The sequence below is a fragment of the Ceratina calcarata genome, unplaced genomic scaffold (assembly GCF_001652005.2).
Source record: "Ceratina calcarata isolate Rehan_Ccalc_2016 unplaced genomic scaffold, ASM165200v1 scaffold260.2, whole genome shotgun sequence".
Classification (NCBI taxonomy): Eukaryota; Metazoa; Arthropoda; class Insecta; order Hymenoptera; family Apidae; genus Ceratina; species Ceratina calcarata.
In genome coordinates, this window is record NW_017148113.1 from 53,461 (window position 1) to 79,751 (window position 26,291).

The 26,291-nt window shown below is 41.5% G+C and overlaps 7 protein-coding genes and 2 non-coding genes across 14 annotated transcripts in view; 4 read left to right on the forward strand and 5 right to left on the reverse strand.

Annotated features, from left to right (window-relative positions):
- LOC108623320 (calcyphosin-like protein) overlaps window positions 1–1,026 on the forward strand; it is a 3,354-nt gene extending 2,328 nt beyond the window's left edge. The window contains exon 5 of the mRNA XM_018021745.2: window positions 184–1,026. Within this exon, the coding sequence (XP_017877234.1) occupies window positions 184–285 (102 nt within the window). The 3' untranslated portion in view covers window positions 286–1,026. The remainder of the gene's footprint in view (window positions 1–183) is intronic.
- Window positions 1,027–1,072: 46 nt separating this feature from the next.
- On the reverse strand, window positions 1,073–1,143 carry TRNAG-GCC (transfer RNA glycine (anticodon GCC)). The gene has a single exon. It is a non-coding gene; the product is annotated as a tRNA-Gly (tRNA).
- A 1,211-nt stretch (window positions 1,144–2,354) lies between these two features.
- On the reverse strand, window positions 2,355–2,426 carry TRNAD-GUC (transfer RNA aspartic acid (anticodon GUC)). The gene has a single exon. It is a non-coding gene; the product is annotated as a tRNA-Asp (tRNA).
- A 339-nt stretch (window positions 2,427–2,765) lies between these two features.
- LOC108623314 (interferon-related developmental regulator 1) lies at window positions 2,766–9,774 on the forward strand. The gene is made up of 11 exons (XM_018021738.2): window positions 2,766–3,102; window positions 4,229–4,723; window positions 4,799–4,964; window positions 5,040–5,257; window positions 6,092–6,151; window positions 6,390–6,437; window positions 7,615–8,093; window positions 8,152–8,405; window positions 8,465–8,708; window positions 8,770–8,985; window positions 9,063–9,774. Exons 1-11 carry the CDS (start codon window positions 3,060–3,062, stop codon window positions 9,147–9,149), a joined length of 2,310 nt encoding a protein of 769 aa, XP_017877227.1. The 5' UTR covers window positions 2,766–3,059; the 3' UTR covers window positions 9,150–9,774.
- Window positions 9,765–12,895, reverse strand: LOC108623339 (uncharacterized). Of its 4 annotated transcripts, none has more exons than XM_026812167.1 (6): window positions 12,521–12,895; window positions 11,350–12,068; window positions 11,151–11,273; window positions 10,917–11,081; window positions 10,696–10,860; window positions 9,765–10,252 (listed from the first exon to the last, which is right to left on the reverse strand). In XM_026812167.1, the coding sequence occupies exons 1-6, from the start codon at window positions 12,558–12,560 to the stop codon at window positions 9,974–9,976; spliced, it is 1,491 nt and encodes a 496-aa protein (XP_026667968.1). In that variant the 5' UTR covers window positions 12,561–12,895; the 3' UTR covers window positions 9,765–9,973. The 4 variants fall into 4 exon arrangements, 3 of the variants coding, with proteins under 3 accessions (XP_026667968.1, XP_017877267.1, XP_026667967.1); XM_018021778.2 differs by having other exon boundaries at window positions 11,350–12,080; window positions 12,521–12,887; XM_026812166.1 differs by lacking the exon at window positions 12,521–12,895 and adding an exon at window positions 12,191–12,494 and having other exon boundaries at window positions 11,350–12,080.
- A 461-nt stretch (window positions 12,896–13,356) lies between these two features.
- Xpc (DNA repair protein complementing XP-C cells homolog) lies at window positions 13,357–16,818 on the reverse strand. Its single transcript, XM_018021770.2, has 5 exons — window positions 15,040–16,818; window positions 14,748–14,953; window positions 14,408–14,672; window positions 14,149–14,317; window positions 13,357–14,029 (listed from the first exon to the last, which is right to left on the reverse strand). Exons 1-5 carry the CDS (start codon window positions 16,792–16,794, stop codon window positions 13,740–13,742), a joined length of 2,685 nt encoding a protein of 894 aa, XP_017877259.1. The 5' UTR covers window positions 16,795–16,818; the 3' UTR covers window positions 13,357–13,739.
- Window positions 16,819–17,016: 198 nt separating this feature from the next.
- Window positions 17,017–18,948, forward strand: cbc (protein CLP1 homolog). 2 transcript variants are annotated; one of them, XM_018021771.2, is made up of 3 exons: window positions 17,017–17,564; window positions 17,644–18,701; window positions 18,772–18,948. In XM_018021771.2, the coding sequence occupies exons 1-3, from the start codon at window positions 17,466–17,468 to the stop codon at window positions 18,881–18,883; spliced, it is 1,269 nt and encodes a 422-aa protein (XP_017877260.1). In that variant the 5' UTR covers window positions 17,017–17,465; the 3' UTR covers window positions 18,884–18,948. The 2 variants fall into 2 exon arrangements, with proteins under 2 accessions (XP_017877260.1, XP_017877262.1); XM_018021773.2 differs by having other exon boundaries at window positions 17,495–17,584.
- A 92-nt stretch (window positions 18,949–19,040) lies between these two features.
- LOC108623315 (uncharacterized) lies at window positions 19,041–20,142 on the forward strand. The gene is made up of 4 exons (XM_018021740.2): window positions 19,041–19,149; window positions 19,278–19,669; window positions 19,725–19,950; window positions 20,009–20,142. The coding sequence occupies exons 1-4, from the start codon at window positions 19,063–19,065 to the stop codon at window positions 20,123–20,125; spliced, it is 822 nt and encodes a 273-aa protein (XP_017877229.1). The 5' UTR covers window positions 19,041–19,062; the 3' UTR covers window positions 20,126–20,142.
- A 10-nt stretch (window positions 20,143–20,152) lies between these two features.
- Window positions 20,153–25,479, reverse strand: Rab8 (RAS oncogene family member Rab8). Of its 2 annotated transcripts, XM_018021774.2 has the most exons (5): window positions 24,870–25,479; window positions 23,532–23,592; window positions 23,079–23,424; window positions 22,788–22,790; window positions 20,153–22,353 (listed from the first exon to the last, which is right to left on the reverse strand). In XM_018021774.2, the coding sequence occupies exons 1-5, from the start codon at window positions 24,991–24,993 to the stop codon at window positions 22,255–22,257; spliced, it is 633 nt and encodes a 210-aa protein (XP_017877263.1). In that variant the 5' UTR covers window positions 24,994–25,479; the 3' UTR covers window positions 20,153–22,254. The 2 variants fall into 2 exon arrangements, with proteins under 2 accessions (XP_017877263.1, XP_017877264.1); XM_018021775.2 differs by lacking the exon at window positions 22,788–22,790.
- Window positions 25,480–26,291: the final 812 nt, after the last annotated feature.

Below are 26,291 nucleotides of genomic sequence, written 5' to 3' on the forward strand. Positions count from 1 at the left end.
GTATAGCCAATACATCCTTAAACAAGTTGAAATACCAATGCCTAAAGATACGTTAAAAAAATTACATTCCTTTAATTAATCTTCGCGGAGATTTGATACTGGCACTCCTCACACCAGCCCACAGATACTACTTTGACCTTGGCCTGTATAGAAACATATTTAGGACATACGGTATGGTTGCAGATCACCGAGGAGGAGTTTATGAACTATTACAGCGCTATCAGCGCGAGCATCGACCACGACGCATACTTCGATCTAATGATGCGGAACGCTTATAGACTTTGAACTTCACCGATGTGTGCAAGATGTTCGAGTCGCTTTCCGAGTCGGCCTCCAAACTATTATAAATAAAAAATTGATGCGCTGATGGTTTCGCGGGAACCTTATGCAATAATTCACGACCGCTTGCGATTAATCGATGGCCGATGCGACCGTCCCAAGACTTTGTTCACATACGCTCGCAAGGTTTAATCGATAGGATTCATTTTTTCCTTATGGGAATTGCGAAATCACTGAAAGAATTGTTGCCCAGTTTTTGCACGTGTACGTCGTGAGAAATGTGTGAGTAGGTTGTAAGACAACAAGTTGATTGCTGGGTCCAAGTTCCTTCGTTCTTAACTACTTATTGGATAGTCTATGCGATTTTCGAAAAGGTTTCCTTTCCAAGTCGCGATTTCTCGTAATCGTTGATGTTTGTATTTTAATATTGTGATTCAATGTGCTTAAAATCAGGGCTTAGTACTTCATATTTATATAAGGAATCCTTAAAAGAACGCCTTGCGTCACGACTTCTTTCGGTTTCTCGTGTATCTTTAATCCGTATTTAACACCGATTTTCTTTTTGACACTACGCTGTAATAAAATAAAAATATTTGTATCACGCAAAGATAGGAATGATGAAGGCAGAGTTCATGGATTCAGGAATTACTCTTCAATGCTTTTAATTATTGCGATGATTCACGACTTAGATGTTATCTAAATCTCTCAAGAGTCTAAATAAATGGAACCAAGTCCACTCTGATCTCATTTCTTCGATTTACCATGATCATTTTCAAATCTAGCAAAAGAAATTTGCATCGGCCGGGAATCGAACCCGGGCCGCCCGCGTGGCAGGCGAGCATTCTACCACTGAACCACCGATGCTTCTTGTATTAATTTACAGGAATATTACAATAAATAATACTTAATTAACATACTTTTTGGAAGGTTTAACAGGCTTCTCCTGGAAGCCCTATCGACGGAGTGACTGCGCCCCCCTTAAAGCTTCGTATCTTCTAATTTCCTTACACGACAAATGCAACATAAGCGATCTGTCGTCACACAAATGCTTATCAACGACCATTTCACTGCCTGCTCTCAGCCTTCGATATCTTAATCTTGCCTGAATCATATGTCAGGTTCTGAGAACTCCGACTGTTCGGCTACAATTTAGCTACTCGGTCGTCTAACATTGAAAGTCTGCTTATTACCTGTTTTATTAATATCCTACACACTCTAATGTTTATTCGTTGCTCAATCATTCATTACCTTGTAAAATGAGAAGTTTATTTTTAACACGGCTAGACACACAATAAAATGACTGTTCCATTTTAGTATTTTACGAGGCTTGTATTTACAAGCAGTGGCATTTCGTCAGGCGCCAAGTTATATATACAATAGCTAGAACTCAAAATCGAAGTGATAAGAAATCGAAATCCAAGTAAGATTACGTACTTAAGATTAGAAGTAGAAGCATAACAGTTGGAAACGATTCTACAATATTATATTACTTCGTACATTGAGAGCCCGAGTAATCAGCACGTACATTTAAAAAAATAAAGCACGTGGTAATAAGTTTGACTTATAAAAGATATTTTCCCTGACAGCAACGCCCGACACTTGAAATTCGACCCGAGCCACTCGTTTCACGATCCCATTGTGAATGCCTCTCGGACAAAATGTGCACCGTTTGCACCACGTGCGCTTGATAAACACGCTTGGCATACTATGTTGAATTCCTCATGGATTCCGATAAGTGTTGATCTCTTAGGTCTTTGTTTGGGATCATCCATGACCTTTATAAATCGTGATAGCATCTCGGAAGAGTATGCAAGTATGTGTTAAAAATCTAATCTGAACGATATCTGACGATGCACAGATACTTTCACGGAGAACTTCATTTAGCACAGGCTTCATAAAGGGATTATCAAAGCGTCCTTAACTTCCGAGAACCAAGAATGAGTCAGGACACTCACAACGGAGTCCTTGTCTCTAGGAGAGCATCCTAAAATACATTAAAATCCAGTTTATTTCCACAGGTTCGGTTAAAAAAAAGTAAGGAACAGATTCGGTAGGAAGAGATGCAAAAGTTAATTCTCTCCGGCGGGGAATCGAACCCCGGTCTCCCGCGTGACAGGCGGGGATACTGACCACTATACTACCGAAGAATTGAAAACGTATTTCTAATATTATAAACAAATGGAAATAATTTACATCTCATTACAAATTACACTTATGAAATATGCTGAAGAACGAATCCATTGACACATTCAAACGTAATACAAATATTTTCTACAGTCAAAGTAAGAAGAAAAGATAAAAGCTCGAAATTCAACCCAACCGCAAGCAGTTAACACGGCTCCATGGACGAGAGCTTATCTCGGGCATTAAAAATCGGAGAAATGTAAGCATACAAACAACCACCGTTTTGTAATAACAAACGTGAAATCGGATTAGGAGGAACGGCGGTGGAGTGTAAAGTATCGGGTTTTATATAAGCGGAGCGCACGCGCTCCACGGCTCAGTCAGTATTGTGCTGTCTTTCGGCCAACAGCGAATATCTCTGTGCCGTGTGCATCGTCGCGTTCTCACCAGATCTCTGCACCTCTTCCTTTCACCGATATTACTGACGGATCGGTGCACGACTTTCGTAAACAGTGGCAGTGAGACCGCGGCCTTTATTTTATATCACGGTGACACGGTAACAGTGATGCTCGGTTGAAGGTGCATTCCCACCTAACAACGTTTACTTCATACGCTGTCAACATTAATGATATTAGAGACTCTGTACCTTTAACGACATGACCAACGCGATCACCGTTACCGTCGTGGTATTTCTATGCGGTAAGTGGACGAAAACCGTGGCTCTGTTCTGATTCCCAGCGCAATTGTCATACGCGATGAAAAGTGCAAAAATATGCGAAAGATGCAATACACACTCAAGGCGATCACAAAATCGTGCTACATCATGCTTACGAATCGACGTTCTTTTTACCTTATTTTTTCGTCTCGCTGTCTGATGCTAGAGAAGTGGTTTTAGCGACGTAGGCGAGGTTAGATGTCACAGACGGCTCGTTACGTTCGCGAGACGTGTGGTAATTACCGGTATTTACCGATGGGATATCACGTTCGTACCGCGTTATTGTTCAATTGTTTGCACATGCAGCAACCCTGCCATTATTCCCGATCGCATTTCAAGCTTACTGATCAATGAACGACCTTCGATCGATGCCCGTGGTCGATAGCGATACATCGCGCTGGGCTTAAAAACCGCGGTAACGTTCGCTTCTTAATGAACGTAAATGTTCGATTGTAATAACCGATTATCGGGACTGCAGGGTAAAAAACAGTTGTTCCATCTTCCTATATGTATACGTACCGGGCGACTGCTTATCGTTATGACAAACACGTGTGCGTGACAAATGCACAGATTGCACACGCTGATTCAACTCATGCACTTTGTACTCCACGAATCCGCACCGAATCTTGTCTACAAAGAAACGTGCGCAGAAAAACACTTTCAAACACTGCGAGCTAAAAGTATATAATGAATTAATGTAAAGATACCCATTGTTCTTAATCTTGTTACAAAACTGTTTACCTTATATATGCATAATCAATTACCTACTTTAAATTGCGATTTCCAATCGCGTCCTTAGCTGTTCTTGACTAATAGTTGAAGAACAGAAAAAAATGATGATTTGCGGTTACACATGGTGGCGGCAAAGTCCACGCGAGGATGACGTGTTTGAACAGGAAATAAGAGAAGAAGATCACGAATAGCGTGTCGATTCTTAATTTGTCACAAAATGAGCCTCGTTAATCGTTCGCTAAGAGCTCCACGGTGTACGCTTATTTATACTCGTCATTTACATAATATAAAAAAAAAAGCAGAATATGTTAGTTTTTATAAGAAAAAGAAAAGAATTATGGCGATGAATTATTAATGTTAATTCGTTTTTTACCTCAGGATTCCTCGCGCGCACTAACTCGCAGGAGAACGGGCCAACTGCAGACGACGTGCTGAGCAAGGTCTCCGATGTGATCGATTTAAAAAGTCTAAACGTGTCCGGGGCGAGCGATCTGATCGACATCACCTCGAACATGTCCTTGTCTACCATGTTGAAAGACGGGTTGAAACAGAAATGCGAGAAGAACGGAAAACCCGAAGCGTACGAGCGCACGAGGGAGTCGATGAACGACTTGGAGCAGTGCATCAGCTCGTTCGTCAACGTGACCAAACTGCAGGAAGAAATGGAGAAGTACAAGCCTACGGGCGACCTTGACGTGGTGTTTAAAAATTACTGCCGGAAAACGCCTACTCTGCAAAACTGCGTGAACAATTTTACAATAGCTCTAGAACCCTGCCTCGAAGATGAGGAGAAAGAGATGACGAAGATCATGCGAAGTATCACGGACTCCCTGTTGAAGTTCGTTTGCTACAAAGAAGGCGATCGTATTGCACGTGCGTATCCAATTTATCTGATAAACGTAATCCTCTAACCTAGTGACTGATTAGAACTCTCTGTGTGATTTGTAGTTTTTATATCTGCGAACGGGCCCGAGTGCTTGCAATCGAAGCAGCAGCAACTTCAAGACTGCGCCAACTCCACGTTCTCGAGCTACGCGCCGCAGAATGCTACCATGGATTCTTTGTCTAACTTGGGATCTATCGTTCCTCTCGTTCTCGGAGCTAAGGAATGCGCGTAAGAGTCAACGCATATTTTAATACGATAACGAGTAAAAGCTCGATGAGACGAATTGGCAATTTTTGTTTGCAGAGACATGTCCACCCTTCAGGCGTGTGCCGTGAAAGAACTGGAGAAATGCTCGGATTCGACGCCTGCAAATATAGTAGACTCGATATTCAATTATATTCGACGAGTAACACCGTGCCGAAATTTCACATCCGTTGCCAACTCTGCGTCCGTTAGCTCGCAGACACTTAGTGTAGTCAGCGTAATTGTTGCGGCGGTACTATCGTTGTCGAGATACATATGATTCTAATTTAATAAATAATATTGTACAAAGAGACGCAATTATCAACTAAAAATTCCTTTTCTACGAATATGAATTATCAATCCGGCGTGTAGCGCGATAACGTGGTACCGTTGAAAGTAAACGTGACATATCCGAAACACGGCGAGGAAACATTCTCTTTATCGCAGAACTGAACAAAATTTTGTACAGGTGCTTTCACAGACAGACTGACGTTTGTTTGCACACGTCCGACGCAAGAGCTGCAGCTAAATATATAAATCTCGTCACTTTTGCCACACTTGGGATACGTTCAATTTTGTACTATAGCGATACGAATTCATACGAACAAACTTTGTAATATAAGTATACTCTGAATTATACGTACTGATAACTCTCGCAATGATCGTACGTCATCATTCACTTCAAATCTAACACGCCGTACCTAATTTGTTCGCGACGTATTTAAGATTACGCTCTCACTACTCCATTGCTAACAATGAGTCCAAAAATGTATCATTCTGAATCGTTTTTTATATTCGAAAAATACAGAACAAACGACGAATACCATAAATGTGATTACTGCATCCCTCCACCTTATCGATACCAAAATTTTCCTACCTGAGATTGTAACGTGAATCGATGCCAACACGTGTCTTCTTCTATTGCGAAACAAATGAAGTATTTGAGGCGAAACTTCGAAACACGTGTTCTGCAACTGTGCATTTGTTTTGCATCGGCACGCTTGCGCGCGTTAAACAATGCACTAACTCACGAGAACGAATGAGAAAGGTTATCCGATGTAGCTCGGGTATTTTGCCTCATCCGTTGTTCGTTCATTGATGAATTCTTCTAGATCCTGAATACAGAGAAGTCGACTGGTCGAGAGCTCGCGCGGGCGCAGTTAGGCCTTCGGGTAGGTTCGCTGACGTTCCGGTAGATTCGCGATTCGTGAAAGACAGTGCACTTGAGAAAGCCCATCGCAGGCTGTCTCGACGTGTATGTTTTGAACAGTTCGCTAACATGTTAATGAGTTTTTATCAAATTCTAATTAAAAATTCATGCAGTGTATTCAGTATACGAAAGAAAATTAATAGTGCAAGACATTTACCCTCTTGATCAAGCATTTATCTTAGTATCAATTGTGCAATAAGGAAAGTGGAGAACGATGCCAGGCAAAGGAGGCAGGAGAAGAAAATCCGGTACGATTTTTACGTTTCTTCGATTTCCCTCGCGCGTCCCATGTTTATTTATTTCATTCCTGGTTTTCACATCGGAACGCCGTTCGCTGTTCACCAAAAATCTGCATTCTTCAGGTCGTATCGATAAGAAGTGTCTTCGGTCGAGACACGCGCTTATTGTCCTTCATTGAATTATCGACATTCCCTCGCGGTGACTCATACCCTTTAAATCTTATTTATTTCATCCTTGGTCGGAAACCAGACTGTCAATTATCGCGATTCTCAACTTCGACACACGTAAGCGTTAAGACAACTGGTTTCACAGCCCCGAAAATGTTTATCGATCTATAAAATTTCTGGCGTGTAACGAGGACATAACGTCGCGACGGCAATTCCCATGTGACTCGCATGCTTTTACCACATGGGCTCCTTTTGGTCTCCACGAAAGGAGACGAATAAATTCTTTGTTAAAATCGAGTCAATTACTTAGATCGCCTCACGAAACGATGGCCAGCGTCCTCATTCCGTTTCCCATGCCAAAATCCCGTCGAATCAATCGCTTCTCACTTCTTGGAAGCAAACAGGGTTAGGACCATAAATCGTAATTTTCCAAAAAGCTGAATCACTGACGCTAATTTTAGATCGCCGTTCTGAGATGATTGTTTATCGTCGATCGATCATCGGAACTTATTACTTTCCTTGAACTTTCAACTACCAACTAATATTTTGACTCACCTTTATTTCTTCATAAACGGAAATCGATTTTATAAGCGCATAAATAGGCGAACATTCGCATGATGAATTATCGGACGCGTTCCTTCATGAAAAAGTTTTTATCGTCGCATATTTTTTATACCTTTGTGTGCGATCGAAAGAAATGCGCGTATCGCATGTCACAATAATTTGTTTGCTACGTCTTTAGTATTAAACATGATATGCAGAATTCGAATTACGAGAATTTTCCAGGAATCGCGATTAGATATGTCACGCATGTTACAATTAATTAAAGGTAACAGCTGTTCCGAACTCGGATTATGTAACGTGACATTCACTTTCAACAACTGTCGTGCCTCGGCTTTCATTGTACGAATTAAATGCAAACGCTCATTACGTAACGCTTATGGATCACCGATCGTTTCCGATCGAATCGGATTTACCCTCATGCAATGTCGCTTACCTTGCGATATGTTGCGCACAGGTCATGGTGGAAAGAAAGCTGAAGTAACATCCGACGAGGATTCCGTCAACAATGATGCGTGCAGCGTGTCCAGCAGCCAGTCCGACAACCGTAGCATGTTGGACGATGTGAACGACAACGAAGTGGAGGAATTGTCGCAGCAGGAGGTGTTCGAGGAGAAGCTAAAGGAGGCCATCGACGGCCTGACGCAGAAGAGCGCGAAGGGCAGGACGATATGTTTCAACGGGATCGAGAAGATATTCGCCATCAAGTACGTGCCGGATTTTGTCGAGGACAGGAAGATGACCATCACCGATTCCGTGGAAAGGGGATTGAAGAAGGGCCGCAGCGAAGAACAGTCGACGGCAGCTAGGCTCAGCACTCTGCTCTGCGTACAATTAGGCGCGTTCGAGAGTGCGGAGACGGTCTGCAAGGATTTGAAGAACACCCTGACGTTCATTGCTAACGATACGTCGGCTTCTACTCAAGCACGAGCAGAGGTAAATGATAAAGAGATCAGCTGTTTTGGATACTGACTAATAATTACTTTGTTTACAGTGCTGTTGGGCTCTGAGCATGAACCAGTTTCTGTCGGGCAACGACGCGGCCGATACCATCGAGATCGTGCAATTGCTATCCGGTATATTTTCCGGCTCCTTCCTCAAGGGAAACGGTGCTATAGCGACCATCACTCCGGAAGTCGCGGCACTACATGCAGCAGCGATTTCTTCGTGGACGCTCCTGTTGACCGTGATGGCTCCAGCTGATATCAACAACTTAATCAGCAGTAATAAAGTCAACAGTTATATGCCGTAAGTATCGAGCAGTAACGGTATCAGCGGAGTGAATCATACCAATTGTCTTATTTCAGGTCCCTGAACAAATTACGCGAATTGCTTGGCTCGCCGCACCTGGACATAAGATTGTCAGCCGGAGAAGCGTTGGCTGTGATATTCGAGCTAGGTCGCGACTTCTCCTGCGATTATGAACAGGACTGGTCGCTGGATATGCTCGAGGTATTGAAGGATCTCGCCACAGACTCGAACAAGTACAGGGCGAAGAAGGACCGCAAACAACAGAGAGCTAATTTCCGAGATATACTTCGTTACATAGAGGTGATCATCGTGAACGTATTGAAATAAGGATATATACTAATATTGTTCTGATTGTTTGTAGGAAGACGTCGTACCAGAAATGCATGTAAAATTCGGCCAAGAGATTCTATATTTAGAGGGATGGTGTGCGCGTACTCAGTACAACGCTTGCTGCAGACTGCTCGGTCCCGGTATAAATATTCACCTCGCGGAGAACCAGCTGTTGCGCGAAATATTCCACCTTGGCAACAAAGTATTACCGATTCCGTCGAACCAGAAGACAAGCAAACTGGAAAGGGTAAGTTATCTTTATTACCGATTGATCGCGGTCCAAGTGATGATATTTTCACCGCTCGTCTTCATGGTCTGTTATAGACACTGATGAACGCGGCTGCATTCAAGGCGCGCACCATCCTGCGTAACAAGAATCGGGACAAACGATCGGCATCCTTGGTATCGTGATTCTTTAGCTTTCTTCTTTTACACCGTTAATAATAATTTGTTTGTTAAAAATAAGAGAATATGGAACTCGATGACATTTTTTATTTGTTGTAACCATTTCGTGAATTAGAGAGAAGATATTTACTGTATACCCCGCGTTTTAAATTGTATATGAAACGACGGACGCTGCATTGTTTTTAGATCCCCGTTAATCGATTGAATAGAAAATTCGGTTCCTAGTTAAATGATAATAGTCGAAAGTGTTGTAGAGTTTTACTTTCACGTTTTGTATATACGGCATCGAACTATGTATACACGATAAATGTTTGGTAATCGATCATAGCCCTTTCTTCATTGACATTCTATGGAGTATGGTTTTTAACACTACACTGTAAAAAAGAACTCCGTTAGCAATTTTAATGATCAAGTTATTATTGATGTTTTAACTAATTTAACGTGTACCGTAGGCAACATTTGATAATCCTTATATAGTAGAAATGAATGTCTATTTAAATAATTAAAACAAGAATCTATATACACATATAATATACAAGCACTGTACATAATTACATAAATTATGACGTAGCGTAGGGGCTCTTCAACGTATATTTATCATGTGATATAATAAACTGGAGATAATCTTGCAGCTTCTCGTTTTATTATATACATCTGACGATTGTACACGAACAATCCAACTTACAACAATAAAATCGATCCAAGTAAATTAGTTATCTCTTATTTATACCATCACAGCTATATCGAACAGTGTAAACGTGTTTACACTAACACAAATTTCTTTGGTACAAAATATTTCTCCCTTTATCTTCTCTTAAGTATATGTTCAATTATACATGTAATTCCACTGCCTGATCCCTGAACTCTCTTTCGGTCAGCATTTGCCACCTGTAATTCAATATTTTCGAGACCTCCTTCTCTGTTTTCTCGTAGCTACGGCTAATCTCTTTGATCCATTTGTACTGTTCAGGCGACCAGTTCAAAAGTCTCGCCCAATCGCCGTCGCATTTCTTTAGCACCGATTGTCGCCTCACGTAAAGGCAACGCAAGTTCTTAGCCGTGGAGACAATCACTAAAATCGTTGCGGTTGATATCTTATCTCGTATCATCTGCAGGAGAAAATTCTTAAATATAGAATCTTGGGCTACTTCCAGTTTTTAAGCAGATAAGCGTTCTATCGTTAGTCAAGCGATATTAGACCTTAGTTAGTTATTTTCGTTAGCGAGGAAACCAATCCGTGCGACGTGGTAGAATCGTTCAATGCCCAGGCCAAACTTATCAAATGTGTCATGGTAAAATTCTCGCCTCCCACCGGATTGGCTCCCAAGTCGATTACGATAATTTGCCTTGCTCGACTATCAACGGAATGATGCTATTGCCACACACAACGCACACAATCCGATAATTCCTTCGTAGTTTGCATGGGACTGAACTTGCATAGTTAGAACAATTTCGAATTGCATACCACGTTAAAAATCGTGTTTTTTCTCGTGCGTTACGAAACATTTTTAGCAGTAAGTCACAATAACATCGTTCAAACACAAAACGATACCAGTGTGTGAAGGTTCGGACAGAGCTTGCAAAATTGCACTAGCGTCTCGTCCAATCTCAGTGAGAATTGTCGGGGTCCGAAATATCTCGTCAGGCCTTTGAACGCATACACTCTTAACGTTGAGTGGAAGAACATTCCATGATTCATTATCGTCGAGGATTTGATCTGAAAAATTTAACCGATTCGAATCGTTCAAATTCAAGGACTAATCTAAAACTTACCTCTGTGTTCGGCGTATCTAAAACGATGCTGTGACACGGTACGCTGTCGTGCTCTAGCAGATCTATCGGCAAGAGTATGTCCGTCGGTTTGTGGCTTTCTATCTCGAAGTGCACTTTAATCCGCGGATTGTTCTTTCGCATTTTCACCCAAACTCTTCTACGCGGCTAATCAATAAAAATCAATTACTATTACTACTTCAAAATTTAGTGCTAGATCGATCGACTGATTATTACCAATGTCACCGTAGTGTCTTTGGGACTGTAACGATTTTGGACGATATGGAGATGTTCCAATTTCGTGTAACTAAGCAGATCTATCACGTCATCGTGAAGATTCTGAGGACTAATGACTAACTCCTTCGGACAGAGAATTAACATTTAGAGAACGTACTACTGGTCGACGTACTTCTCTTGCGTTTCTTGTCAGACTTACATGCAGATTGATGAAAACTCCTACGTGTAACAAGGGACAATAATATCTGGTGGTGTTGATCAATACCAGTTTAGATATAGTTTGAGTGCAATTACAGCACATATCGTCCATCAAGTGCAACGCTTCTTTGCTGTCAAGCATTAGATCTATCAGTTCCAGGCATCTCAGATTATGAAAATTCCGCATGAGCCTTTTCAAAGCTTCCAGCAGTTTCCCACCGGTACCGAACAGTCGAATATTATCCGCGTCGTCTCTGTTTGCCATATTACAAGGGAACGTGTACTTGAGTCGTCGCATGTAGGTGCCAACCCCTGCGACCGACGTGTTATCGGAACCTTGCCTTTCCGCGTACCAAGAGATCATGTTCATGAATTCGTACAGATTGTAGAAGTTCAGCATCGGCTCGAAGATCAAGGATCTGAAGTTCTTTCCAACTTTGTTCAAACAGGTCGATGTTTTCATATGATCCAGCACGTACTGCCAGCCGCTGTGGTAGTTGAATTTTCCCCTGGTGAGCGTGTTATCACCCAGGGTGAATGTAGACCACACCCTGGGCAGCTTGAACGCCCGATACCATGATCTGCATACCAGCGACGCATAGTACCTCTCGCGTATCGTCAAATACGAGAAAATTTCTTCTAAGAGTATGTCAGGCGTCTGGTCCCAGCAGCTGTACACCCGGTTCTGCCTCTCCTCCTCGGTCTCCTCGTCCTCAAGGTCTACGTAAAGCGCTACAAAATGAATCGAACTCTTTCTTTCAGTTACAATCAATAAAATAATTAAAATACTGTTAACAATTGACTACAACAATGACTATTTCCTAGACACTTCTAGTATATACTTCGTAAGCCGGGATTTCTTCTCGAGCGTGTTACATTAGCATTCTTTATCCTATGTGAGAAAGGGTAGCGGGAACGAACGCGGGATCGTGCAAAGTGAAATGTCATATTCGATAGACTTATCTCGTGTCCAATGAATCGATCCGAACTTCCGAGGAGCCGCGTTATCAATGATCCGGCGTATACGTGAATCGCGCGCGACACGTGATACCGTAATGGTTAACGGTTCCGCGGCTGGGGAGACCGGACCGCCCGTCGTACGCACGACGTTGTCTATTTACATGCAATTGCGATTCGTGGCCGATAACCTGCCGCGTTCTGATGATGCTCACCTCGGTCCTCCTCGTCGAATTTCCAACAGCCTTTACTCATTTTTGCCGCTAGCCCGCCACTGACAACAGTAACCAAATAAAAGAGGCCAGGTATCTATCTACCTGACAGGCTCGCTTTTCCATGCAATATTGCTAAAAATACACTAAAATTGGAAGGGGTCGTCGCCAGTCGTCGCTGTCGATCGAACGTCTCCGTGATGCTGGGATATTGTTAGATTTTATTCGCCATTCCCGCTTGTATCTCTGCGCTGCTATATTTTACTACCTGCCGGTCTACGACTATTTGAATCGGCCAATTAAACGATTTGCCAATTACCGGTCAGGGACTCTAACTCTGATATTACCTCTAATTTATATTCACTTAATGTCCGCGGTTTCATTACGCTCCTATTTCTTTATAAAAATTGTTTGACAATCGTTCTTTACTCTCAGCTTTTTAAATAGATAAGTAATTAATTGGAGAACACCAGGAAGCATCGGTGGTTCAGTGGTAGAATGTTTAACGGATTTTTATTGTAATTCTCTCAATCTTTCCTCAATCCCCACGTTTTTGGGCAATGCAAAGCAATTAATGTTACTGTTGACCTTATTTTATGTTTTATAGGCCATACGTCATGTACCAAATATAATTAAAGGGAATTAAAACATTTTTTAAAAAAAAAGTGGTGGGATGCTCGCTTACCACCTGGGCGTCCCGAGTTTAATTCCCGGTCGATGCAAGATTCTTTTTGCTTATTTCAACAATACATTAACAATTAATTGATTAAGAGATAGCTAGTTACTCGATTTATGCAATTACAATCTACTCGAAGGGTCAGGAGGTATTCAAAAAGTCCTTTACAAAGATATATCAACTTGTTATTCAACCGTTATACAAAACTTACATACGTTCATATATACATTATGCAAAGACAATTTAAATAATATCGAATTACATTAAATAAGTCTATAAATTTCCATTTTACATACATATCAAAATAGTGGAATGAATTGTAGACGTCCGCTTAATTTTGGAGGAAGGAGTATCATAACTTACTTAGTCTAAACAAGGCTGCCTGTTGAGTGATTTGTAAATAACAAATAATACTAAACCTGTACACAAATTAAATTAAGAGATGCCAAAGTAATATCATTCTGTTATACATTACAAAGTTTATGAAACTTCAGTTTTCTTCGCGTTCATCTTTATCGTCCTTCGTTCGTTCATTAATCACAGACTTTATTCCTTCTTCCGGAACTGATATTTGATAGCTAATCGTTCTCTTATCAGCAGGCCGTGGATCAGCTTCTTCCAGTTCCCGTAAACCCGCTTATCTCGTTTCTCTCTCGCCCGCTTGGCCGCTTCCCGTTGCTCGGCTTCCCAGGCTTCCCGCAAAGTATCCTCATATTCTTCACAAACCACGAAACCCTCTGTCGCGGGCACCGCGCCCATCCCGCCGAAATTAAAGCCCACCACAGCTGGTGCGCAATCTATGTTCAATTTCTTGGCGACTCTGTACAATCCTGGAACTGCCATCAGGCGATGTAACCGATAAACAGTTTTAATCTCATAAAAATGTGCAATCTTATCTTCGAGTATCAATACAAGATTTAATGATAAAATTGCGAATGATTAGAGAGAAACGTACGGTTTATGTGGACAGTTCCCTTCGGTAGCATGCAAGCCTTGAAGAGATCCACGTTTCCGTATTCGTTTCGTGGGACGATACCATCCTTCGCAACTGGAGGCTCGTACTGCGTAGTTTGCCACTCACCGAACACCTCCAACGGCAGATCCTTAATTTTCATTCCTGATAGCTATCAATTCAATCAATCATCATATGATAAGTAATTTATTTCATAAAGGCAAAATTATTAAAAAATGTCCTCGTTAAAAGATGGTATTACTTTATCGTATTTCGGACGAGACTTGACGATCTTATAAGGTTCTTGCTTCGGTTTTACGACTCTGGCTTGTCTGAGCCAAGTCTCTCTCGAGCAAAGAGTGTGGACGCAATGTCGCGAGTAAATTGCATCGCCTGTCGAAGTGTATCCCAAAGGCGCGCAATCCGGAGGGTACAGTGCCTCGAATTTTAGCAAATGTTTCTGAATTACGTAGAGCGGGTGGCCTTTGCAAGCGGCGCTCGACTTAGGCAACGGCTGAGCCAATTCTCTATAATAGATGAACGATATACTTGCATTGTATTTTATCAAATTCATTGATGTTCTAAGAGTAATCGACGTATACCTTTCCAAGAGCATCTCATCCTCGGCTTTGGAGATAGCAGTGTCTTTCTCTTTCCAGGGAGAAATAGTTTCCTTCCACCATTTCTCGTCGACTCGCTGTTTCCTCGTGACCATCAGCCATTGAGGACAGTACCGCCTGGTTACGTCTTTTATTAATCCATTCGAGTTCCACGCGACCACGTACAACACCGGTTTCGTTGCCTTTTTCTTTATATAAAATACGATTGTTATAGCTTCGTTAATAAAATATAATAACAAGTAAAACTTTTCTTTGATTAAAAATAGGAACTTACATATACATGATCCACACATTGAACCTTCTCGTCCATCAGGCTGACGCAGATCCAGTTTGATTCCGATTCCAAATAGATTTCCGCCCAAATATCTTGCCTGTCCTTCTGATTACTCTCCTCGCTTTCGCTGTCAGAGGAAACCAATTTCCTATTATTTTTCTTGGTGTCCTTTTTGGTGTCCGTCTTGATGTCTTTTTTAGAATCTTGTGCTTTCTCTTTATCGTCACTCGAATCTTTCCTTGCCGGACGTTTTGGTTTCGGTTGGAATTCGATCTCAGAATCCGACGAACTTTCATGTATATAATACTTTGATCTTTTACCGTCAGGCTTCAAATCCGACGACTTGCTTGCTTTATTTTCTTCGGAATTAACTTTGCTAGATCTTAACTGCCTTAGATTGATTCCTTTCTTCTCCTGCTTGTCAGATTCTTGGGATAAATCCGACGACTTGCTTGCTTTATTTTCCTCGGAATTAACTTTGCTGGATCTTAACTGTCTTAAATTGATCCCTTTCTTCTCCTGCTCGTCAGATTCTCCATCTTTCTCTGAACTCTTGTTATCTGACTTCTTGATTTTAGAATTTGTCTCGTTTTTGGAATCCTTGTCAATATCAGACTTCCGTTTTCTATCATTATTCTGCGGTTTCGCCCGCAGAACCGCAGCTGCTCTTTTCTTGGCTTCCTCTTTCGCGTTTTTCTGCCCTTCGGTACTATTTTCAATGATTTTCTTCTCAGAAACTTCCTTCTTCTCCTTCGATTTCTTTAAGCTTTGTGCTTTAGGCTTACTCTTAGGCTTGCTCTCCTTGTCCTGCTCTTTCGTTTCCATCTTAAATATAGGACTATCGCTAAAGACTTTATGAGGAGGATAAAGAGAAATAACTAATCTGCAGTTCAACCCAAGAGCTCTCAGTGTAGCAACGTATAGCAATACCAATTCTTTATAACAAGAAACCTTCTTCTCTTTCAACACGTTGGACAAATTTTCCTTATCTATTATTCTGTTACCATTACTTTCAATCGTTTGCAAAGTGAATACATGCTTGAACCACTTCGTGAACTTCTCAAGATATTTCAAATCGATCTTATCCTTCGGGTAGTTACAAGAGGACATTAAAGACAAGACGCCAGACATTATCTCAGGTTGATTGATCTGCCTATTCAGATGAAATCCATAAGCCAACCAACACAGCAATCCTACTTTCTCTATCAATATCTGACTGTCTCTCAGTCGTTTCCTCAAGATCGCTTTCAAGTCGTGACCTTTCTTCTTTTTTCTGGTATTCATCATTAAACTTGTGCCAGGTAGGACGATGTTGACACCATCCTTTGGGATAGTGTATTCACTAGGAGCCTGAGCATCCTCCTCGGTCTTTATTGACACATCTTTTGAAGATTTCTTGCTGGGCGAGCCCAAGCTGCTCTCCCCCCGAAGCAGTAATTCGTTTATCTCATTGAAAGTATCATTGCCCGCCTCTGTCTTCGATGTTTCAGAGAAACGTGATCCTTCCTTCTTCTCATCTTTGATTTGCGACTGCTGAGAGGATTCCAAATTTTTCAAGACCTGAGTGAATAGTTCGATGTTACTTGGTTCCGTGGGATCGTCGAGATCCTCGTCGGTCTCTTCCTCGCTGTCGTCCCTCTCATCGATCTTAGATTTCTTATCATCGAAGAAGCTGGATCTTAAATTGATCTTCGACGGATGTACCAGATATTCACTGCTACTGTCGGAACTGTCGTCCTCCGACAAGCCGTTCATTTCGCCAAATCTCGTTTCACTGTTAGCCTCGCGCCAAATTATTGTTACATCACATGGCGACACACAACGTGTTTGTCTCGATAGTGAAAACCGAGCTTCCAGTTTTATTTACATACTAAGATAAGAACAGATTGTACTCAACCGGTAAAAATTCGACTTCGTGTAATAGGAATTATTTGTCCGGTATTTAGGCAACGCTACAACGAATTTCGAATCGTGCAACGTTTGTATATACACAATTATAAAGGAGTTATATAAATAAATGTATCCATCTCGAATGATTCATTCTGTGGGTCATTCACTTAAATCAGCTGATATTTGTTTACCAGTGAACAGAATTTATCTCGTTATAATGACAATGATACTGATAACAATGTATTCTGATAGGATACATCCTGAGTGACTTCATTTACGTCGGTACTAACACATCGGCGTTCCATGAGAGAACACCAATAACACGAAATACAATTGACATAATAAGTCATTATATGATAAAATAACGATTTTCAATTATAATTTCCTTATGCAATCAGTGACATCGTCTGTCGTGTTCTGAAAAACCTGTTCTTCGATATCGTACCGTGCATAGGTTAGGATACACGAGTCGTAAACAAGGCGGAACTATCGTCGAAACAATTGACGCGTGAGGCTAGTATTTTTCAAACTGGAAAATGACTGACGAGAAGACTCAGACGCAAGAGTTCAAATTGGACCCGGACTGCGAATTGCGTTTCGAAGTTGAAACGAAAAACGAGAAAGTAACAGTCGAGGTACGCGGATGCCATATCAGGTATTTACTACATCATTTTTCCTTTCAATGATTAATTCAAACGTCGATTGATCTTCAAGTTAAAAACTGGACTCGCGGAAGTATTCGGTACGGAGCTGGTTAAAGGAAGGAAGTATGAATTCACAGCCGGTGCTAAGGTAGCGGTTTTCACCTGGCAAGGATGCACAGTGGAACTCGTGGGGAAAACCGACGTCAGCTACGTGGCTAAAGAGACTCCGATGGGTATTTATTTAAACTGTCACGCGGCGATGGAAAGACTGAGGGAAGCAGCAGAAAAGGACGACACCAGAGGACCGATAACTATGGTAGTAGGTCCTTCCGACGTGGGAAAATCGACACTCTGCAGGCTCCTGTTAAATTACGCGGTCAGGATGGGTCGCAGACCCATCTTCGTGGACTTGGACGTGGGCCAGGGCCACATAGCAATTCCGGGCACCGTCGGAGCATTGCTGGTGGAACGTCCTTCGAACGTGGTCGACGGTTTCAGCCAGCAAGCTCCCCTAGTCTTTCATTTCGGACATAAAACGCCTCAGGCTAATATAGCTCTTTACAATTTACTCGTAACGCGTTTGGCTGAGGTCTGTTCCGACAGGCTGCAAGCAAACAAGAAAGCGAGAATGTCTGGTATCGTGATAAATACTTGCGGCTGGGTGAAAGGAGAAGGATACAAATTGTTGACTCACGCGGCTCAGGCGTTCGAAGTAGACGCGATTCTAGTATTGGACCAAGAGAGACTTTATAACGAATTAGTCAGAGACATGCCGGATTTCGTCAGAGTAGTGCTCCTGCCGAAAAGCGGAGGTGTTGTCGAGAGGAGTCAAGTACAGAGAACAGAGGCCAGGGATCAGAGCGTCAGAGAGTATTTCTACGGTTCCAGGACGCCGCTCTATCCCCACAGCTTTGAAGTGAAGTGGAGCGAGGCTAGGTTATATAAAATTGGAGCTCCGGTACTTCCAGCCTCGTGTATGCCGTTGGGAATGAAGGCGGAGGATAATTTAACGAAATTGGTAGCTGTCACGCCTGGGCCGAACCTCCTTCATCATTTATTATCTGTATCTTTCGCTGATTCACCTGAAGACGACGTGGTGCAGACCAATGTCGCCGGATTCGTTTGCGTGTAAATATTTTTCAATTACAATCATTCTATGATTGTTCTTCGAACGATGGCTGATTCTTTTCATTTTCAGGACGAACGTCGATGTCGAGAGGCAGACATTTACAGTGTTAAGCCCGCAACCAAGGCCATTACCAAACACAGTTTTATTACTCTCAGATATTCAATTCATGGACAGTCATTAATTAAATTATTTTATACAACAATAGTATATTTTTATGATATGTCAATAAATTCAATATATAAGTCCTGTTCTGAATTTTTCTCAATCACCGATCTTTGCTCGTTAAATCGATAGTATCAAAATGGCGCTAGTATCACTGTAATTCAACTCCGGGTAAATCAAATCACATCGTTGTTAAGAATGAAGAGTGTACGATCTAACGCACCGGACATCGTCCTCTTCAACAAAAATCTTCGCGAAGTCCTTTACGAGCTTCAACGAAAAACGGTACGCACGTTTTTTATATCTTTCAATGTAAAATCATCTTTCAAATATGCAACCATCGCTGTATGGTTGTCTGGTCAAACAGAGCAGTGAAACAATTAAAGATGTTCATTTGTTTTTACCGTTGTCAGGCGCAGTTAGACAATCTTGAGAAAGAATTGCTGCTGGCGCGTTCGGAGCTTTGCACTAAAACTTCTTTGCTACAAACGGAAGAAAAGATATCCGGCGAACTCAGGACTCGTTTGAAGATCACGTCGGACACAATCAATCGTTTAGAGGAAGAGAAAATGCGCGACAGCATTGAACGGTCGAATCTGTCGACCAGCTATGAAATCGTGTCGAAGGAACGCGACGAACTGAAGAAGGAAGTCTTGTTTTTCCACACGGAAGCGTCAAAGTATAAATTTAACGTCGACAGTTTGGAATATGCGTTACGGCGGGAAACACAGCAGAGGGAGAAGCTCGAACAGGCGCTAACAGATTTTAAAAATGAGAATGAGAAAGTCGTTGCCAATGTCGACTTGTAAGAAATAGAATAATGATTTTTAAAAAAAATACTGTCAAAGATTCTATTTTAGGAACATTGAGAAACTTTCGAAAGAACAAAAATATTTGATGGACAGTGCCATGAATGTTATACAGTTTAATAAACGATTGCAAACTTACGGACTCTGTTCGTATGCGATTAACAAGAAGTATAAAGAGGAGATAAAACATTTGCAAAATAAATTACTTGCACTCTCTCCGTGCGAAACGAGCAACCAATCTCAATTGCATCCAGAAATAGAGAATCTACGTTTCAAGGTACAATCATCATGCGCCATTAGTTTTACATTAATTATTGTATTCATCATTCTTCCAGTTGAAAGAAATGTTGGCGCAATTGAAAGCGAGATTACGCGATTCGGCGCCGTTTGAAGATAAGTTAAACCATACTCTCGACGAATTATCCATCGATTTAACAAAAATACAAAATTAATCAGAAGATACAATGAGGAACAGTGAATTCGATGATTACCAATGTTTATTTCCTTTCCAGTATATTTCGTTTACATCTGATAATTAATGCGACGAAGGTCTTTATCTCGAAACAAAGTTACATTGCTTATCGTTATAAAACGTGTGTTTAAAAAATTACTAATAATTTGTTTTGTTCGTGTATATATACAACGCCACCCTTGTTCGCGGTTTCGTGATTATGTCGGTTAGCCGTTTAACTTCGTTGCCGTATTCTCAATTTGTCCCACCATTCAGAACCGAAATCAAAAGTTCGCATTTTCACACAGCGCCGTGTATCTATCCGCTACATTAAGGAAAAGGAGTGAATCATATAAATAATACACTACGAATGAAACCGCGTAATTAATTGATAACAATGAGATAGAATCGTTCACCGACGTCAAAGGAAAAGGCGGGTGTCAACAATAAAAACAGACGAAATAGGATTGATATAAAATGTATTATAATAATTGTATATTTTTAAGTATAAGTCGGAAACACAGAGAGGGACTCCCTTTTCCTCTGGTTTACGATTGTAAAAAGGAAAAAGGATAGCCAGTCTGTTCGCCCGGGAGATGAAAAACTATTATAACAAGCGTTTCGAACGTGGACGAGGTCCGTGTTCCATTATTAATCAATTATAGTTAGATTGCTTCAACGATAGAAGGGAGAAATAAAAAAGAAATCGAAAGAAACCTTCTCTTGACCGAGTCGTATCCAAATGAATTTGCGCTAATCGATTAACACGAATTAATCAACAAAGAGTTCAATCCTCGATCCGGTGAAAAAGCTAACTTGACGATGTGTGTATGTATATATATATATAATATATTTATATATTTATTTATATATTTATATATAAAAAATGACCGCCCATTGTTCACCTATCCGCACCCCCATTTTGCACATGTGTCTTACAAACGAATCAGAAACGAATCGATTCGAACAAGGAAGAGATTTCTCGTTCGACGTGCGGAGAAATCTCTTCCCTTTCTCGTCATTCCTTTTTTTCCTCGTACCGGTGTTCGTTCCTTTTAAATAAAACAATTAAAAAAAAAAGAATCGTCGTACCCCTTGATCGTGAACGTGGAGGAGAAACTTGGCGTATGCACGACACACGGAACACAAAATCCTCACAAACACGCCGCGCGTTTCCGCCGTCTCTACGCGCTCTAGTAAAAAATACGAGTGACAAAAGTCTTTGAAAACTGGAACATCGAAGAACGAAGAGAGGAAGACGCCGGAGTATGAACCGATGGTAACGATGAACACTTACAATTTGTTATATTCGAACCGTGAAGTGTCCAACGCCTTCCTTCCTACCTTCGAACGTTTCACTTACTTTTCCGAACAATTGTCAGATTTTCCTTTTATAAAATACAAGCACAAAGTTGCTAGTACAATTGTGCAGACGAGAACGGAGAAACAGACGGAGAGAAATAGATACTTCTAAGATACACAGGTCAAACGCGTAAAAAACGGTTCAACGATTTATTGCTTGGGAACGTGTCCTTCCTGGCTTGTCGACGATTATTACTTTCATTCACAGCGAAGCTTGTGTACGCGTACTCTATACGTTACATCAGTTAGTTGTACGCTAAACAGAAATTATAGAATCACACGCGCGCAGTTCACGATTTACAATCTAGATCGTTCTAAAAAGACTTTCGCGCAACGTGTTACGAGACTCCATTAGATTTTGCTCGAACGCGACAACTTGCAAACTATTTGTTAGCGATGTGTTCTTCTGAATGAGCGTCGTTTTAAAAAATTATCAAAAATTATCACAATTCGCGATTATTTTGCGTGGGAAAGATTTTCTTTTTGGGTAACTAGACTGGGCAAAGAGTGAGCGAGCGAGTGAAAGAAACAGAGAGAGAGAGAGAGAGAGAGAGAGAGAGAGAGAGAGAGAGTTCCTCCTCCAGGATAAAAAGACCCCCTATCAGATTTGAATCAGTAAAAAAGGGTGACCGGCAGCGACGGAGGGAAACGAAGGTGGCCGTCAAGGAGTAAAATCACAGAATTACTCGCGGCGTCGTGCATCGGCGAGCGACGGAGACCGAAGATAAAAGTTGGAGGGTGACGGTCGAGGATGCGCCGGCTGATGGGTCAGAGTATAGAGCATCGCGCGAGCCAACTTGGTGGCTTCCTCTGTGGCTCGGATGCTTTCAGCTGATGTCCGCCGCCCTTCGGTGGATTCGATGCCTCCTGTTTCCAAATCCAAACCAATTAATCTACATCACAGCTCGAGAACTGGCAAATCGACATTAACAAATAATATTCTGGTTGAAATTCATGTTGAATCTCTCTCACGGTAGAGTCGAAGTTTCAGAATTTAAGGGCATGCACGACAAAAGGCAGGCGAGACGAACGCGATTATGTCAGCACGTGTGGCTTCTACGCGAATTGTTGCATAACGAGTGGCGAACAGAAAGTTGCAAAAAAAATGTTATATAATGAGTATTAAGTATCATTTGAACCAACAGAAAGAAATAAAGCGAGGAGCAATTACATCACGGCAATTAGACATGAATTGTTAGTTGACGCTGGTTACGGTGAGTTTCTGTTTCAAAGTGCAACGCGGCGAGATGACGATACGACAGATGATCGTGCAAAATATATATAGAGAGAGGAAGAGTTACCTTCTGCCGAGACAGACCCGCACCAACACACAGAGAAACAGACACAGGAAACAAAGAAACGGTGGTTAATCAATGCGAAACTATTCGCTAGGACAGATCTGTGAAAGCATCTAAAATTATATGTATGTATCTAAACGTGTATAACATCTGATGTGAAATTCACTGAAATTAACTGGACTCAGATTAGGAACCTCCACCGTTTAGAAGATGAATACACGAGTTCAAATTACTTTTATCTCTTTCAAACGAAGAAGGAAGCGACAGATTGGGAAAAGAAAATGAGAGCATTACCAATTTCTTTTCCATCTTAGCCTTAATGTCCCGCGCGAGGGTGTAGAAGGCCTCCTCGACGTTAATGCTGGACTTGGCCGAGGTCTCCATGAATTTGATACCGTATTCGACGGCGAGTTGCTCCCCTCGCTCTTTCGAGACTTGTCTCTTCTCCGTGAGCTCGCACTTGTTGCCAAGCAACATCTTTTCAACGTCGGCCGACGCGTTCTCCTCGATGTTCCTTATCCAGTTCTTTATATTCTCGAAACTCTTCTCGTTGGTCACGTCGTAGACCAACATTATGCCCATCGCACCGCGATAGTACGCCGTCGTTATCGTACGAAACCTTTCCTGGCCAGCTGTATCCCTTCAAGAAACAAAATGCTTTGATCAGAACATGGAAACGATCATGAACGAACTCTACATTAATTTAAAAATAAATCTACCTACGTACGACGATTATACAACACTTACCATATTTGTAGTTTTATTTTCTTGCCGTCTAATTCTATTGTTCTTATTTTAAAATCAATTCCTGTAAGCATAAAGAAAGTTCGTAACGTAAATCAAGGGCTAATCGAATGTAGATCGCTACGAAAGTAAATCATTACAGGAATACTTGCAAAGTATTACGTTTGCAAATAAAACGAGCTACGAATGATCAAGCAACTATGCATATATGAATTCAGTTCAATGATACAAACTATTATAGTTGATTTCTCAAAGATCTGCTATACGTTCAGTAAAACTTTTAGGCTTCAAGATGTTCGCAAGCCAAATACTTTCAGATAAGGGATGCTAGTTGTTAACTAAAAATATAATAGATGTGCTCTTCACATTGCTCAGTATTGTTTTACCGACGTTGCTTTTTGTACTCGGAGGAAACAATAATAACTAAATCTATTTCAATCCTTAAACTCTAAATATATGTTGTAGAAACAGATATAGTAAGCTGACCTTAATAATTGCATGGACTAGTTTTATACTTTGATAAAAAATAGATAATGTTATATCGAGAAGTGATTATATGTTGCCACTTGTAATTATCTAGTAAATAATATCTACTAAAAAATGAAATATAAAGTGGCTAGTCATCGAGTAATACGATATACCTAATAGATCGTATTTCATTTATTGATACAACATCTTTTTCATTTAATTGATATGTGATGACAGTAAAGATTTAGTTTAAAAGCTTGTAAACTTGATAAATCTAAATACAGTTGTGAGACGAGGTGCATATGTAACAATACTATTATTGTATGCATTGTGGTGTTGCAGGAATATGTCGTAAAATACATAAATAGAGTGCGTACACGTGCTTAATATAAGTTGTGCATACTCAAGTGGAGGTAAACAAGCAGGACGTGAACGAGATGAAGGATCGTGGCGTATAGAAAGAAACGATTTGTATTTGGTGTACAAACAATGAATGAGTACAGAGGATAATTAGGCCACCCGAGCTTGAATTACAAATAATAACAAAGTAACAAGAAGAAATAAGAAATGATCAGGCTGGTTATAAACAATTGTTGCGTTGCATAAGACCAGAAATTCACGCAGTACGATTTGACTTCTTGGGATGAAAGGATCTCTTTCAAGGGCAATCCATTAACGATTGATCTTTCGACCTGGATCGTATCTAAAGTACATGAAAAGGAACGATCGCTACCATTGAAATCGAGCCGTGCGGCAGTGAATAAAAAAGCAGAAGGTGTAGTAGGAAGAGGAGGAGGAGGAGGAGGAGGAGGAAGATGAGGACAGTGAACGACACAGGGGAGCCAGGGGGGAGACGAAAAAAGGTGTCCTTACCAATGGTCGAGATGAAGGTCGTGTTGAAAGCATCCTCGGAGAACCTGAAGAGGACGCACGTCTTCCCGACCCCTGAGTCACCAATCAGCAACAACTTGAACAAATAATCATACGTTTTCGCCATACCCTTTGTTTTCAGTCTCTGTCTCTCTCTCTCTTAATCGGCACTGATGCGATCCCGTTCCGCACTTCTTTTATTACTCTCGTCCACCCCCTTTTTCGTTTTTTCACAACCGATCTTTTTTACACGCGCGAGTTGATCCGCGATCCTCGGAATTCTGATGACGCACCCTTGAAACTTTTTGAACAACAAGCACGCTCCTCCGGTCCGGTCCAAACTCGGTCGCACAGATTATCGCGACGGTACAGGGTTCACGAACACTGTCCTCGAGGCGGGATAGTCGCTGGATTCGGAATCTGTTAGGACGGGGCGAAACTCGCGTGATTGAGCACGTAAAAACATCTGTCAGAAAAAGCGATGACAGCCATCGGTAAGTACAACTTTTTCGCTGCTGTTGTGGCCAGCCTTATGTCCGACCACAGGTGATCCAAGCGTGTGTATATATACGCGCGTACGCAACACGTGAAACGGACGAATCTGCATGAGAACTGTGAACAATGATTAAGCCGGATTGAAATGATTATTTTGAAATTGAATGTAAAGGGAATGNATTTTCGTTTTTCCTCAATAACTCCCGAACGGATGGACGTAGGGGGGTCGTTAGGGTGCCTTTCTTGTAGAGGACGATCTGATCTACAAGAAAGGTCGTATGCACTTTTCGCGTATCTGCAAGGGTTTAGGAGTTATTGAGGAAAAACGAAATTTCTTGTTAAAAGCGAAAATTCTTGGCTCCAATATTGCTGCACCAGAGAGAAAAACGGGTTCGCAGCCGTGAACGCTAGATGGCGCCGCGAGCAACCCCAATGTGGCGTCACTGCGCCAACATATCTAGGGAGTTTTACGCCCTTGCGTTAAACCAATGTAGGCTTCTTCCTTAGCCGTTCAAACTCCTCAACGGTTAACAGTCCTCGTTAACGCATCATCGAGAACGCACGTTCGCGTTACAAATACACGTCTTACCTAAGCCGCGTTCCGCCGTATCCGAATCAATCGTTGATATCCGACGCGCATCCGCCCTCGCGGATTACTATTACGAATAGTGATTAAACGACGAATCGAAGCGAATCGATATCTTTTGTATCGAGCTCAAAATTTCTAGCCACGCGTGGCGATCGTACTTGTAAGCGACCACGAGGTTCGCCATTTTATACAGACATTGTACGCGGGCCTTTTCGCCATCAGAATAAACGATCCTGTGCAATCGTTAATCAGCGTTTATCATTTCTTGGAGGTAGAGCTCCATACCTGCCTCATCATAACGGTTCAGTAAATTTTATTATATGGGAGCAAAGGGTTTTGGA